The sequence below is a fragment of the Amphiprion ocellaris genome, unplaced genomic scaffold (genome assembly GCF_022539595.1).
Source record: "Amphiprion ocellaris isolate individual 3 ecotype Okinawa unplaced genomic scaffold, ASM2253959v1 Aocel_unscaffolded188, whole genome shotgun sequence".
In the NCBI taxonomy this organism is placed as follows: Eukaryota; Metazoa; Chordata; class Actinopteri; family Pomacentridae; genus Amphiprion; species Amphiprion ocellaris.
The window spans coordinates 17,851-32,759 of record NW_026559353.1 but is presented as its reverse complement, the minus strand read 5'-3'; the positions used below and the strand labels follow the sequence as shown (position 1 = coordinate 32,759).

The window sequence follows — 14,909 nt, the reverse complement described above, 5'->3', positions numbered from 1 at the left end:
AACTTTTAAAAGATATTTTAAAAATTAGTATTTAGTAGTGACTGAAAATATAAACTTACTTCCAACATCCAGTCTGGTTCCTCCACCGAACGTGTACCACAGTGATACAAACTGATTGAGTCGCGGTACAAAAACCTCTGACTGTAGAGAGACACGGATCTCTGACTTTGGAACAAACAAACTCACCAAAATCATTCACTGTTTGTATCATTTTGTCAGCTGGTATGAAAACTGAAAATAACCCAAAGCTGCAAATATGTATAATTTATTGTTTCATTTAATATATGTCGATTTTAAATTATTCTGGGTAAATATTAATTTTCAAAACAGAAAATAACAAGCAAAACATAAAGATTTCATACACATAAACTGTTGAATATATCATACAAGTAAAATTAAATACACATTTATAATTGATTCTCTGATAAATTCACTAATCCATTGATGAACTTTCAAAAATTGTTGTAATCAAAAAATAGCTCCAGTGTTCTGGGAGAGTTTATCATCCTGACAGCTGAAATGTAGCGTTTTTAAGTTTCACAGAAGTGTTTTCTCAAGATTGAGATGATAAACTATAAAAAATGCTCATACACATAAAGTATTTAAAAGAGAAACAATATCAGCAGTAAGTCCAGACATATTCCCAATCAATTGTGTAAATAATTAAATGATCCGCTGATAAACTCTAACTAAATGTTTGAAGAAGAAAGGAAATGTTTTAAAACAAGATATATCCAGAAGACTAAACCTGAATACAAAATCTTGCAAAATGTTCCTGCTCAATATTCTGATCAAGTGATTGATGGATTGATAACCAGCATCATCACATTGATCCAAGTCCCTGTTGGAGTGAGTCAGACATTTCCATAGAGAACCACTTTGCATCAGCAGCACCATGCTCCAGTGCTCTGGGAGACTTTATAGTCCTGACACTTGAACACTGGATGACTGACAGCTGTCCTTCATCACAACAGAAGACACACAAATCCTCCTCATCAACAACATGACTCTGATCTGCGTCCTCATCTGGACTCTCCTCTGCATCACTCAGGGTGAGGAAAATGGTTTTTCTGTAATGTGAAATCATGTAAGTGTAGCTGAGTTTCATTGTTTCTTCTCTCTCCTCAGGCTCTGTTGGACAAAATGTTGTTTTGACTCAGTCAGCAGCCAAATCAGTGCAGCTCGGTCAAACTGTCTCTATTGACTGTAAAGCCAGTACTAAAGTAGCTCTCTACTCTGGTTCACAATATTACCTGGCCTGGTACCAGCAGAAAACTGGAGAAGCTCCAAAACTCCTGATCTATGTTACAACAAGCAGAGCTTCTGGAATCTCCTCCAGATTCAGTGGAAGTGGAACAGGGAATGGAGTGGACTTCACTCTGACCATCAGTGGAGTCCAGACTGAAGATGCAGCAGTTTACTACTGTCAGAGTTATCATTACATCAACAGTCAGGATGTGTTCACACAGTGAAAAAGTGTCGTACAAAAACCTCCCTCAGTCAGACTGAACAGAAACTGAACTGACTGATACACTTCACTGAACACACACACACACACACACACACACACACACACACACACACACACACACCCACATACACACAGACAGGGAGACTATGACGGCCTTCACTGGACTGCTAAGGGCTGCCATCTGCTGAACATCTCCAAGACTAGGGAGATGGTTGTGGACTTCCACAGGTCTAAGCTACGGCCTGTCAGTATCAGAGGAGAGAACGTTCAAGTGGTGCAAACCTACCAAGATCTGAGCTGGTACCTCAATAACAAACTGGACCGGTCCACAAACACAGATGCTTTGTTCCAGAAGGGGCAGAGTCAGTTGTTCTTCCTCAGAAGACTAAGATCTTTTGATGTATGCAGTGAAATGCTGCATGTTCTACCAGTCAGTGGTGGCCAGTGTTGTTTTCTATGCTGTGGTCTGTTGGGGAGGCAGCGTGACTCAGAGGAACACCAGGTGAGTGGACAGGCTGGTGAAGAACGCTGGTTCAGTGCTCAGCAGGAGTTTGGACTCACCGAGGACTGTGGCTGAGACAAGCAAACACAACACAGTGCAGTCCATCCTTAACTAAGCCAGCCATCTTCTCCACAGCATCCTGGCTGGACAGAGGAGCAGCTACAGTGAGCAGCTTATCTCACTGTACCACAGGACTGAATGGTTCAGCAGATCTTTTATCCTCACAGTCATCACACACTACAAACCTTGGTCAAAAGCAGTGGCTCATGATCTGACCTGTTGGCTGCTACATTCCTGTGACTCAATTCAGCCATGCAATAAACAATTACCCTGAGCCCATCAGGACCCATGCACCACCCCCTCCTATATACACTTTAGTTCTATATTTCACATTGCACCTTGTACTTTATAATACTCTATTTAACGGTAATTGTTACAACCCCGGCTCGGGGGGGAAGCAACATAAACAGTTGTAGGTGGTAAAAATCAAATTATTTATTGCAGAAAAGTTTGAACAAAAATGTGCAAGATACTATACAAATGAGGCAAAACTAAGGAAGAGGGCTGGTGGGTGCTGCTCAAATTAAAGAAAACAGCAAAACACAAGAAGAGTTCTCATAAGGAGAACTTAACACTATACTACAATACAGTCACTGTGGACCAAAGAAAAAACGGAACAAAAAGCCTCACTACCTGGGAACTGACACAAAACAAAACTACATGGGAGTCAGCACCCCTAATCCTGGTGAAACTAGACAAAAGAAAACTACCTGTAATGAAATGACGCTGTATCAGTTTTTAACTCTAATCCTGGCCCAATTCCTACCACACAGTCTATCTGCCTCAACCACACAGAAACACAGAATGACACGCTAGAAGTCAGCTGCCTCGTTCAGTTGAACTGCCAACTCTTTTAAAAGAGTTTTCAGGTTGGTCAGCCTGGTGAGCGCCGCACCAATCGCAGGACTCCTGGTTGCAGTCACGCCTCTGCCGTCGTGGTCCAACCAGGGAGTGGGGATCACACAGCCCTATTTGCATCGCCACAATATATGGTTAAAACACACACACAGTGTAGGAGGCGCTGGCCGTAACAGTAATCCATAATCTCATTGCAAATTTCCTCTTGTGGGACCAATAACAGATATTCAATCTATCTGATAACATTCTGTTTATTGTAAATGCCACCAATGTGCACCTTATTTTAAATATCAACAATTTTTGCACGTCTATAAATATCAGGAACTTATTGCTCTTCGTTCGACCAGCAATTTGAATGATAATAGCATGCTCTTTTGTACATTGTTTCCTATCTATCTATCTATCTATCTATCTATCTATCTATCTATCTATCTATCTATCTGTGACCTACTGATTAGCCATCGTGCCATACAGCTGTGGGGGAACTAATGATTGGTTTGGCCATTGCAGCAGGGGGTTCAAATTGATTGACGGACACAGTTCCAGTATACTCCTGAACACTCCTGGACAGGTACGCGCTGTGCAGCACGCGAAACACTGGTAAGCTTTAGATTTTGTATTAATATTGTTTCTTCTTTTAAGACCAGTTTTCCGGCTTATCGGCGGCGTCATGCGCGTGTAGCGTCGGACAGCCGAGGTAACCAAAATGTTTGTTTATGTTTATTGTTATCGTTCTGTTGCTTGATTGTGGTTAAACATTTCTTTGTTTCGTTACAGTTTTGCCTCTGTTGCCTTGTCTTTTTGCTTGTTTATTTTGTTGTTTCTTTCTTTTAGTTTGTAGTTGTTTTGTCTAGTTCTGTATTAGTTTGCTTGGTTCGAGTTTAGTTTCGTTTCTCATCATGTGTGTTTATCTTTAGGTTCTTGTGGCTGTGTTCTCTGGCTCAGTAATCAGGTTTCTCCCCTCCATAGCTGCGTAGGGCCTGTGTGACTGTCAGTTTTAATAACTGCATTCATAATAACATTACTGTGTGTGTGGCTGAACATATTTTTGTACCAGAAATAAAAATTGTATTTATATTTTTCTATACACGCCTCTGTATTCATTTGTGCACGTACCTGTGTTTAGTAGGGGAAACCCTCTGTTGAGAGGCAGGATTGTTAACATTCTTAGGGTGGAAGTCCCTCGGTGGCGTTGTCAGTTCTGTGTTAAAAGAAACCAGAAGACCCTCACCAGTCCTAACTTGGTTACACATCTATCTACAGAATTTTTAAATAAAATTAAGGAATTAGGATTGTCTTTGTGTTGTACCCATTTATGTGCATGATGATGTGGTCTTTGATTTATTAAATACTTGAAATCTACTAATCTACTGTCAGGTTGCTGATTTATTTAATGGTGATTTCAACACGTTTCCTTCACTATTTGTAGTTTCTTTGTTGTGTCAATACAAAATGAGACATTATGTTGAACTGTTGCAGTGAAAAATTCTCATGCGTTTTAACGAAGTTACTCCAAAAAAACTTTAACTCTTCATCACATTGTCGCATCAAGTTCATGTTTGCATATTTTAACTTGAATAAGACGTTTGATTAAACAGTAAGATCCTCAGAAACATTTTTGATTTGAAGACGAACCATCTTTATTACAGTGAAAACATCAGCTGTGACATCATGAGGAGGAAAATAGGACTATTTGAATCTTTATTTAGTTTGATGAGAGACAGAAAGAGAGAGAGTTCCAGAGAGCAGACAGAGAGTCAAACCAGTATGAGAGTCCCAGTGAGTGAGGTCAGGACTGGGAACACTGGTCTCTCCTCAGTGTCTGTGAGAGTGGAGTGTGGGAGCCCTGGGTGGCCTCACAGCTCACAGAGACCACCTTCCTCCACTGGTCTGCAGGGAGCCTCAGGGTGCTGCTCCAGCTGTAGTGGCCGTCCTTCTCCAGCACCCCGGGGCTCCTGCTCTCCTCCCAGCTCATGCTGCTGCTGCTGCTGCTGCTGCTGCTGCTGCCGTCCACCTTCCAGGACAGACTCCAGTCTGAGGGGAAGCCCTTGTTGGCCAGACACATGAGCGTGGCCTTCCCCTGCTGCAGCTCCTCACTGGAGGGGGGCAGCACCGTCAGGGTGGGAGGGACATCACCTAGGAGACACCAATCAGCTTAGAGGACAGGGAGCACACAGCTGTCACTCAAACATCACACACGTGGACACCTTCAGTGTGACACGCTGGATTCAGTCCTTCAAGGAGTTTGTGTCTCATGCTTTTTCTGCTCCAGCAGTCACTCACTCACTCACACATTGTTTCAGTTCCCTTTCAGAAAGCTCTCATGTAAATCAGCTCAGAGAGAATCATCTCACAGTTTCACCTCAAATATGTCCAACTACTCTGGAAACTAAACAAGTACATGTGGAAACATTGACAAGTTTCACTGCAAAATCACTTCAAAGTCTGGACTAAATATTAAAGTATTTAGTAGAAACAGAAAAATACAGAAAGTTAGTTGAATAAAATGAAGAGTTTTTATGTGGATTTGAATCATTTACTAAACAGGTCAAATCATTTCATCCAGATGTAGAAATTATTTATGATCAAATGAGGAAGTTTAGATATTTTTTACACATTTTCAAATAGAAATCTGTATCGACACTCCATCCAGGGATTGAAGAACATAAATATATTGATATTATCTTGTAAAAAATTAACAAGCGGGACCAATGAAGTTTTATCTAATGCACATTTCAAGTTTTGTAATTTCCCAACTTAAGTCATTTCAATCATGTAAACATTGAATTTCATCAAACCTGATCAGAGTTAGCATCTATGAGGAAGAATTCAAACTTTAATAGATGAAGTTTTTCTGAATTCAAAAATATTTCACAACTGGTCAGATTCTGAACTTTTAAAAAATATTTTAAAAATTAGTATTTAGTAGTGACTGAAAATATAAACTTACTTCCAACATCCAGTCTGGTTCCTCCACCGAACGTGTACCACAGTGATACAAACTGATTGAGTCGCCTGTACAAAAACCTCTGACTGTAGAGAGACACGGATCTCTGACTTTGTCAGACTGAACTAAACCTACAAGCTCTCAAGATTCTACCATTAAAACCAGAAAGAATCACTTAAACTCTGGACCATCCACATGATTTATACTCAATGGAATTAGTTTTAACATTTCAGTATTGAAAGAGAGCTTTGTTTATGAGTCCAAAATATTTGTAACAAAACTAGATTAAATTTTTTTTGTGATGAACAAGAGAGAAAATGAAAGGAAAAAATCCTCCTGAAATGAAAGATCTTTAAATTGAACTTACTTCCAACATCCAGTCTGGTTCCTCCACCAAAAGTCCACCACAGTGATACAAACTGATTGAGTCGCTGTACAAAAACCTCTGACTGTAGAGAGACACGGATCTCTGACTTTGGAACAAACAAACTCACCAAAATCATTCACTGTTTGTATCACTTTGTCAGCTGATATGAAAACTGAAAATAACCCAAAGCTGCAAATATGTATAATTTATTGTTTCATTTAATATATGTCAATTTTAAATTATTCTGGGTAAATGTTAATTTTTAAAACAGAAAATAACAAGCAACACATAAAGATTTCATACACATAAACTGTTGAATATATCATACAAGTAAAATTAAATACACATTTATAATTGATTCTCTGATAAATTGACTAATCCATTGATGAACTTTCAAAAATTGTTGTAATCAAAAAATAGCTCCAGTGTTCTGGGAGAGTTTATCATCCTGACAGCTGAAATGTAGCGTTTTTAAGTTTCACAGAAGTGTTTTCTCAAGATTGAGATGATAAACTACAAAAAATGCTCATACACATAAAGTATTTAAAAGAGAAACAATATCAGCAGTAAGTCCAGACATATTCCCAATCAATTCCGTAAATAATTAAATGATCCACTGATAAACTCTCACTAAATGTTTGAAGAAGAAAGGAAATGTTTTAAAACAAGATATATCCAGAAGACTAAACCTGAATACAAAATCTTGCAAAATGTTCCTGCTCAATATTCTGATCAAGTGATTGATGGATTGATAACCAGCATCATCACATTGATCCAAGTCCCTGTTGGAGTGAGTCAGACATTTCCATAGAGAACCACTTTGCATCAGCAGCACCATGCTCCAGTGCTCTGGGAGACTTTATAGTCCTGACACTTGAACACTGGATGACTGACAGCTGTCCTTCATCACAACAGAAGACACACAAATCCTCCTCATCAACAACATGACTCTGATCTGCGTCCTCATCTGGACTCTCCTCTGCTGCTGCTTCACAGGTAAAGTCCAGAGAATCCAACTCCTCTCCTCTATCAACATCCGTCCCTCTCAAATCAAGCCCACAGAACCATGATGCTGCTTTCTCTTTGTGTCTCTGTATCCTCAGAGTCCAGAGGACAGGTCACAGTGACTCAGTCTGGAGCAGTGAGCTCTGCTCTAGGAGGCTCCGTCACCATCAGCTGTAAGACCAGTCAGGATGTTTATAGGCTCTAGCCTATTTAGCACTGGTACCAACAGAAAGATGGAGGAGTTCCTAAACTGCTCATTTATTATGCTAGCAGCAGAGCATCAGGGATTCCAGATCGTTTTACAGGCAGAGGATCAAACTCTGACTTCACTCTGACCATCAGTGGAGTCCAGACTGAAGATGCAGCAGTTTATTACTGTCAGAGTTTTCATGTGATCAGCAGTCAGTGGTTGTTCACACAGTGAAAAAGCGTCGTACAAAAACCTCCCTCAGTCAGACTGAACAGAAACTGAACTGACTGATGCAGTTCATTGAACACACACACACACACACACACACACACACATTTAAACACCTGCTTACTAAATCAGTGGACTGTACCAACATGTACTTCAGTTTCCAGTCAGCATGTGCACATGATCAGAACCACCCAGGAAGGATCTTGTATGAGGAAGCATCATGTCTGCTATGAGGATCCACAAGATAAAAAACATAACAGCTGCAACTTTCCATTACAACCAGAAAAGGGCATTTTAATTGCTTAAAGGCAAATGTTATGTCATAAAATGTCTTTTTCTTTCCAATGTACACAGAAAAAAATCACCACACTGCAAGGAAAAACTACAAAATTCTCGGAATTGTGAAACTGAACCATCAAATATTTGCCATCTCCATTTGGAAAATTATCCACCAGTTCATGACTAATTGACTTTTCATTGTCCCTTGAAACCATGATAAAGCTTCACACTGAGGGTTTATTAAGCTTGTTATGAAAAGTACATGACAGCCTTATTCAGTAGCTTCTATTAAATGTCACAGTAATTTATATTTGTCCTTTTCAAAGATGTAACCTGAACGGACAATGGTTTAACATCATCAAAAACAACTACACACTGCAGTGAAATCATTTTAATTATTCATTCAAAATGGTAAATACAATACTCAGTGGAGTAAAGAGTTACAGTTAAAAACATATAATAGTTTGGTGATTTAAAAATATTTGCAGATTTTATACAAATAAACAACATTAAAAGAATTACATTTGTAATTATAAAATAATCATATATTACTTGACAAAAGGACACTGGGACACATTAAAGTTCCAGTGGTGCAGCAGTGGACGACTGTCTGCTGGTCAAGATTCAGTGAACCTTCAGGGTTCTGAGACTGCATGTAAAAGTGAGGATGAAGAAAAAAACTTGATGAGGCACAGTTGTAGGATTTTCCAGGACTCTCTCTAGCTTGTTTTCACTCAATGCCTACATGTACAGAACACAGTTATCCTCATAAAAACATATGAAGAGCAAAAATGTCAGTAAATGTTACACATACAGTCAGGTCCATAAATATTTGAACACAGTTTTCAGCATGGCTCTGCACACCACCATCATGGATTTGAAATGAAACAACACATTTTATATGAGCCCTCCACCTTTTTAAGGGACTAAAAGTAATTGAACAATTGGCTGCTCAGTTGTTCCATGGCCAGGTGTGTTTTTCCCTCATTATTTCATTTACAAGGAGCAGATAAAAGGTCTAGAGTTCATTTCAAGTGTGATATTTGCGTTTGGAATCTGATGAGGTCAACTCTCAACATAAAGGTCAAAGAGTTGTCACTATCAGCAAGGCAAGCCATCATTAGGCTGAAAAATCAAAAGTCTAAAAGATCAGAGCCCCTGAAGTTCCTGCTCAAGACACTGAAGATCATTTTATTGTAAGTGTACAGAGATCAGACTCTACATTTGCCATTTTCTCAAAACTGCTTCCAGTCCAAGACAAAAGATGAATTACTTGTAGGAGCCAAATTGAGCTTTATGTTGATTTTCATATATTCTTTCTTGTTATTATCATGCAGATGTGAGTGGGAGGGAGAGAGAGAGAGAGAATATGTGTACATGTGTATCTATGGGAGAATGAATGGCCATATGTGTGTCTAACTCCACCTAGAGGAGACCAGAGAGTCTAACCCCACCCACACACATCCACATTTCCCATGAAATAATAAAAAAAGATGTTGTTTTGAAACAAGATATATCCAGAAGAGTAACCCAAAATACAAAATGTTGGAAAATAAGTTGTGTAATTTCTTTTTATCAAAATTCTGATAAAGTGATTGATGGATTGATAACCAGCATCATCAGACTGATCCAAGTCCCTGTTGGAGTGAGTCAGACATTTCCATAGAGAACCACTTTGCATCAGCAGCACCATGCTCCAGTGCTCTGGGAGACTTTATAGTCCTGACACTTGAACACTGGATGACTGACAGCTGTCCTTCATCACAACAGAAGACACACAAATCCTCCTCATCAACAACATGACTCTGATCTGCGTCCTCATCTGGACTCTCCTCTGCTGCTGCTTCACAGGTAAAGTCCAGAGAATCCAACTCCTCTCCTCTATCAACATCCGTCCCTCTCAAATCAAGCCCACAGAACCATGATGCTGCTTTCTCTTTGTGTCTCTGTATCCTCAGAGTCCAGAGGACAGGTCACAGTGACTCAGTCTGGAGCAGTGAGCTCTGCTCTGGGAGGCTCCGTCACCATCAGCTGTAAGACCAGTCAGGATGTTTATAGCTCTAACCGTTTAGCCTGGTACCAACAGAAAGATGGAGGAGTTCCTAAACTGCTCATTTACTATGCTAGCAGCAGAGCATCAGGGATTCCAGATCGTTTTACAGGCAGTGGATCAAAGTCTGACTTCACTCTGACCATCAGTGGAGTCCAGACTGAAGATGCAGCAGTTTATTACTGTCAGAGTTTTCATGTGATCAGCAGTCAGTGGTTGTTCACACAGTGAAAAAGCGTCGTACAAAAACCTCCCTCAGTCAGACTGAACAGAAACTGAACTGACTGATGCAGTTCACTGAACACACACACACACACACACACACACACACACACACACACACACACACACACACACACACACACACACACACACACGCATGCACACAGATCCCAAAACAAGTTCAGTATCTTCAAATACTTTAATAGAAATCAAACTCTTTATAGCAGCTGTTCAGTTTTCATTGAGGTCCCATTATAATCCATGTTTTTTTATTAGATTAAAAAACAAATCAAGCTGAGAAAACCTGAAACTGTTCATCTTTATTTTCCTTCCAAGACACAGACCAGACTCAGAAACCTTCATTATCAATGTTTAATTTTAGTTTCATCAAATTTTTTCCATCTGGCACCAACTGACAACATGTCTCATCTTTAGATTCGTCACATAGAAGTTAAACAGAAAAATCAACAAACAAAAGTGTCCTTTGGTTGTATTACAGTTTTTTACGGTTCCTTAAGCACGATTTTGAAAACAGGGCTCAGAATTTAAAAACACTGCACACAATTAGCACAACCACATGCACAATATGCAGAACACCTCAGATCCTGTGCAAAATGAAACACTCTTGTAAAAACTATATACACATTTATAAAAACCATTATGTTACCATATAAAACACACACATTTCATAAGGTTTAATTCTGTTTGAACCAGTTACACACTGATGTGTTTAACTTAAAACATTTTTAGCAGTTCTACCTCTCAGTGATTAGATTACTGTAAGTGAAATACACAGAGAAAGTGCAAATATACAACATGGCAAATTCACCAAACACAAGATCAATGCTGCAAACTATTGAAAATATGATTTATTTCTCTTCATAGAACCAAAATCAGTCAACACAGACAATCACAACAAAGCATGCCCCAACACTGTAAGCCCAGAAAATAGACAAATAAAAATACTGTACTACCAGTACAGGTTAAAAGTACTGTAAAGTAAAAGAAGAATACAAAAAGAAATCTGAATAAAATACAGTAAATACCACACATCTCTTTGCCTAGCTGGATCTGGCCAGAGAATTTCATCAACATCACAGGCAATATCCTCATCAGCAAGACAACGTGGGAAGAACTGTCTTGAAGAACGGATCCATCCTTGCAGCTACAGCGTTGATTTGGTCACAAGCCTCTTCCATGGCCTGAATGAGGGGCACCTGAGCCTGGGGCTGGAGATCATAAACCTTCCACCACCGTGTCTAGAAAAACTCTTCCATGGGGTTTAGAAATGGAGAATATGGTGGAAGGTACAGTACTGTAAACTGTGGATGGTGTTGAAACCAGTTCTAGACCAGAGCAGAGCGGTGGAATGAAACATTGTACCAGATGACAATGTGTTGCATCCGGTGCATTTGGTTGATTACTGTGACGAGGTTGAGCAATCGGTCCCAAAATGTGAGAATGTATAAGGAACCTACAAATATTCAAATTTTAGAAGCTGGAATTAGAAAACTTCCAGTCATACATAAAAGTGATAAATGGCTTATCAAAATATTTAATAATTAATCAATCCTTGCACTTCTAATTTTATGTGGCTGGTAACAGATGAGCACTTCTAATAACACCATTGCTGTCTATGATACAAGCAGATGAAAGACTTTGTTGTTAACTTTGAGCTTTGTAGACAAAACTAGCTTAAGCTGAGATGCAGAAACTGTTGTTTGAGGAGCTGATATTGACTCAAGAAATCACATCCAGGACTGTCTTGTTGTTGGATTTGTAGCTTTAAGAATCAAAGTACATCAGTATTATTCTCCATAAAAGGGATTTGCGGTTTAAGACAGTGCAGTGAATGGAATGTGAGGACTAGGTTGAGACAGACGTGTGACCACACAGTGTGTCAGGCCTGTGGCTGCTGGGCCCAGATAGTGCCTCCTCCTCCTTCTCTCTGTCCCTTTCTCTCTCTCCAGGTGTGTGCGGTTGAGACTGCAGCAGCAGGTGTCCTTTATCCGTAATCATCATCAACTGGCAGGAGCAGGTGGAGAGCAGCCAATCAGACTCCACTCTCACAGCAATATAACCTGATGCCACTCACCTCTCAGTGCCAGGTGGTGATACCAACCAGTAATCAGCTTGTTGCAAGTAACTCCTGCCTCAGAACTGTCTCACTTGAATCTTTGTTAATCTTGGCTGTCTTCTCCCTCTATTCCAGCACTGGATCCACCTGCTCCTGTTTTCATTCCGCCTGGTTCCAACATTGGTCATCTCCAGTCCTCTGCAGAGTCGTGTCCTCCGTTCCACAGCCCACCATCTAGCATCAATTCACCTGGACAGAAAACTCTCCCTGGCGTCCATCCATATCTCCTCATCGCTGCAGTCTCACCAACCACACACCCTGGGTTCCTCAAGCCGTCTTTCCCCTATCCACGACCAAGACCTCAGCCACAGCTAAGATCCCCAGTTCGAGCTGGTTTCTTGTTGTTCAGTTTGATTTGAGTTCCTGTAGTTGTTTCACTAATTAGTATTTTGTATTTGAGTAGATTATTTAGAGTTTCCTGATATTCTGTTTCTCTAGTTCTAGGTTTAGATTTTGAGTTTAGAGTAGAATGTTATTTATAATTTCTTGGTATTCTGTTTTTCTAGTTCCTGGTTTGGATTTTGAATCTAGTGTAGAGCGTTCGTAAACGTTTTTCTCTCTTTCTTGCTTAGGTAACACCTACCGTGAATCTGAGTTTGTTGATTAATGTTGCCTCTCTACCTCTAGGAGTCTTCTAGAGCACAGTCTTGCCTTTGTTCTGATTTAGTCCGAGAGTTTCCGGTTATAGTCTTCCGGCCATGTTTGTAGTTCTGTTTCTGTAAAGTCTGTGAATAAACCGTTTTGCTTGATTTTTGAAATGGTCTGCTGTCTCATTTCCTGCGCCTCTGAGCCTCCAGAAATCCTAACTGTGTGCTGAAACTTCTTAAATGGGATTTTTTATTTACTTTTTTTTTTTTTTTTTTGCATCAGATTTGAACATTGTCAATGGTGGGAAAATAACCCACTGCTCACAGGTTTGACAATATGGCTGTTTGTTGCTAAGAAAATGTCTGTTTTTGTGAAACGAGGGGGAGTTTAACCGATTTAAGATCTATAGTTTGCATGATCCCGCTTTTGAGATTTTGAATTTTCACTTCAGCATTTCATACCTGTCTTTTGTACTTGTTTTGTCTCTCTTCTGGAAAAATTCAATAATTTTTGTATGAGTTTAATTTCATGGTGTTGGATTTTCAGAACTAATCCTCTGCACAGGTGTTGTCCTGCAGCCGGAAGACAAACCTTTACTCCCACATGAACTGACTGAAAGCTGAATTAATTTTGCATAATAGGGAGAACTGAAAATGTGAAATCTTTTATCTGCCTTATTAGGTAGATTGCGTCTGTTGCCTAATGATTTATTTTGCTTTCCTGGAATAATGTAGCTTATGTTGATGATTTAGTTGAGCTTGTGTGTTTAGAGAAGACAAAGTGGTGAAAATGAACTCAAAGCAAAGTGTGTTGTGGTTCAAAAAGTTGCAGCTTTGCTCCTCATGTCGTCAATCAGTTCCAGTGTTTTAATTTTGGTCCCGCTCATTTCCAAACACTGAGTAAAGGTCCCTCATGGGCTTTCTCAACAGATGTTGCTTTTCAGAAAACACAAGTCATCACAGTTGTTTTTTTCGCCAGTGGGTATTTAAACATGGGTTGTTATGTTTGAATACTGTCATCAGTGATGATGTATCCAGACATTAGATACCTTTTCTAATGCAGTAATGAATAGATTTACATGAGTACAGACGTGACGAAGGTCTGATGACGTCTTCTTCTTCATGTATTTCTAGTCAGAGACGCTCTTCTAGCCGAGGGCCAGAAGACGATGGAACATACCAAACCAATGTACAATCTGCCTTACTCGACTATTCCTTTTTTATGTCTGTGCTTTTTTGAAAAAAATAAAAAGTATGAATGCTAATCAAAGCTTTGTGGTGATTTTTGAATGTTTTATGCACACAAATAAAATTTAGTTAAGGGCCTGTAGCTATTAAACTGATAGAGGTGAAAGATTAAAGTAAACATCCTGCACCTTTATTCCTACTCACATACTCAGAGACATTTTGCAGTGACGACACAGAATGTTGTTGGTCATGGTGAATGATATTTGACTACTTGACCCAAAGCAAAATGAATTATTCAGAATAGTTTCTCCTTTTTGCATTTTAGCTGAGCATTGGATGGGCCTTGCCATCCATTTTCTTTTCTTACAATGCAGTTATTTTCACTGTAGTTTGCTGAGCGTGTTCGTTTGGCTGTGGCCTCTTTCTGCAGGATAATGTGCCGTGCCACAAAGCAAAAATGATTAAGGAATGACTTGGCCTCCAAATTCCCCAGATATCAATCCAATCCAGCAGCTGTGGGATATTCTGGACAAACAAGTCTGATCCATGAAGGCCTCACCTCGCAACTTCCACGACTTAAAGGATCTGCTGCTAACTTGTTGGTGCCAGATACCACAGCACACCTTCAGGGCTCCAGTGGAGTCCTTGACAGGTCTGGGCTGTTCTGGCAGCAAAAGGTGGACCAACACTATATTAGGCAGGTGGTCATAATGTTATGCCTGATCGTTGTATATTATCATATATTACATAACTGAAATATGAATGTAATGGAGTAGAAAGTACAATATCCCTCTGAAATCCTGTGAAGTAGAAGTATA

General features: G+C 39.7%; 3 gene segments (V, D, J or C); 2 read left to right on the top strand and 1 right to left on the bottom strand.

Annotated features, from left to right (window-relative positions):
• The first annotated feature begins 916 nt into the window (after positions 1-916).
• LOC129348424 (immunoglobulin kappa variable 4-1-like) lies at positions 917-1,472 on the top strand. The segment is given in 2 exon segments: positions 917-1,052; positions 1,129-1,472. Coding segments are annotated over 2 exon segments (393 nt in total).
• A 3,074-nt stretch (positions 1,473-4,546) lies between these two features.
• On the bottom strand, positions 4,547-7,112 carry LOC111585958 (Ig kappa-b4 chain C region-like). The segment is given in 3 exon segments: positions 4,547-5,027; positions 5,842-5,924; positions 7,078-7,112. Coding segments are annotated over 3 exon segments (465 nt in total).
• Positions 7,113-9,630: 2,518 nt separating this feature from the next.
• On the top strand, positions 9,631-10,207 carry LOC111586196 (Ig kappa chain V region 2717-like). The segment is given in 2 exon segments: positions 9,631-9,758; positions 9,866-10,207. Coding segments are annotated over 2 exon segments (375 nt in total).
• Positions 10,208-14,909: the final 4,702 nt, after the last annotated feature.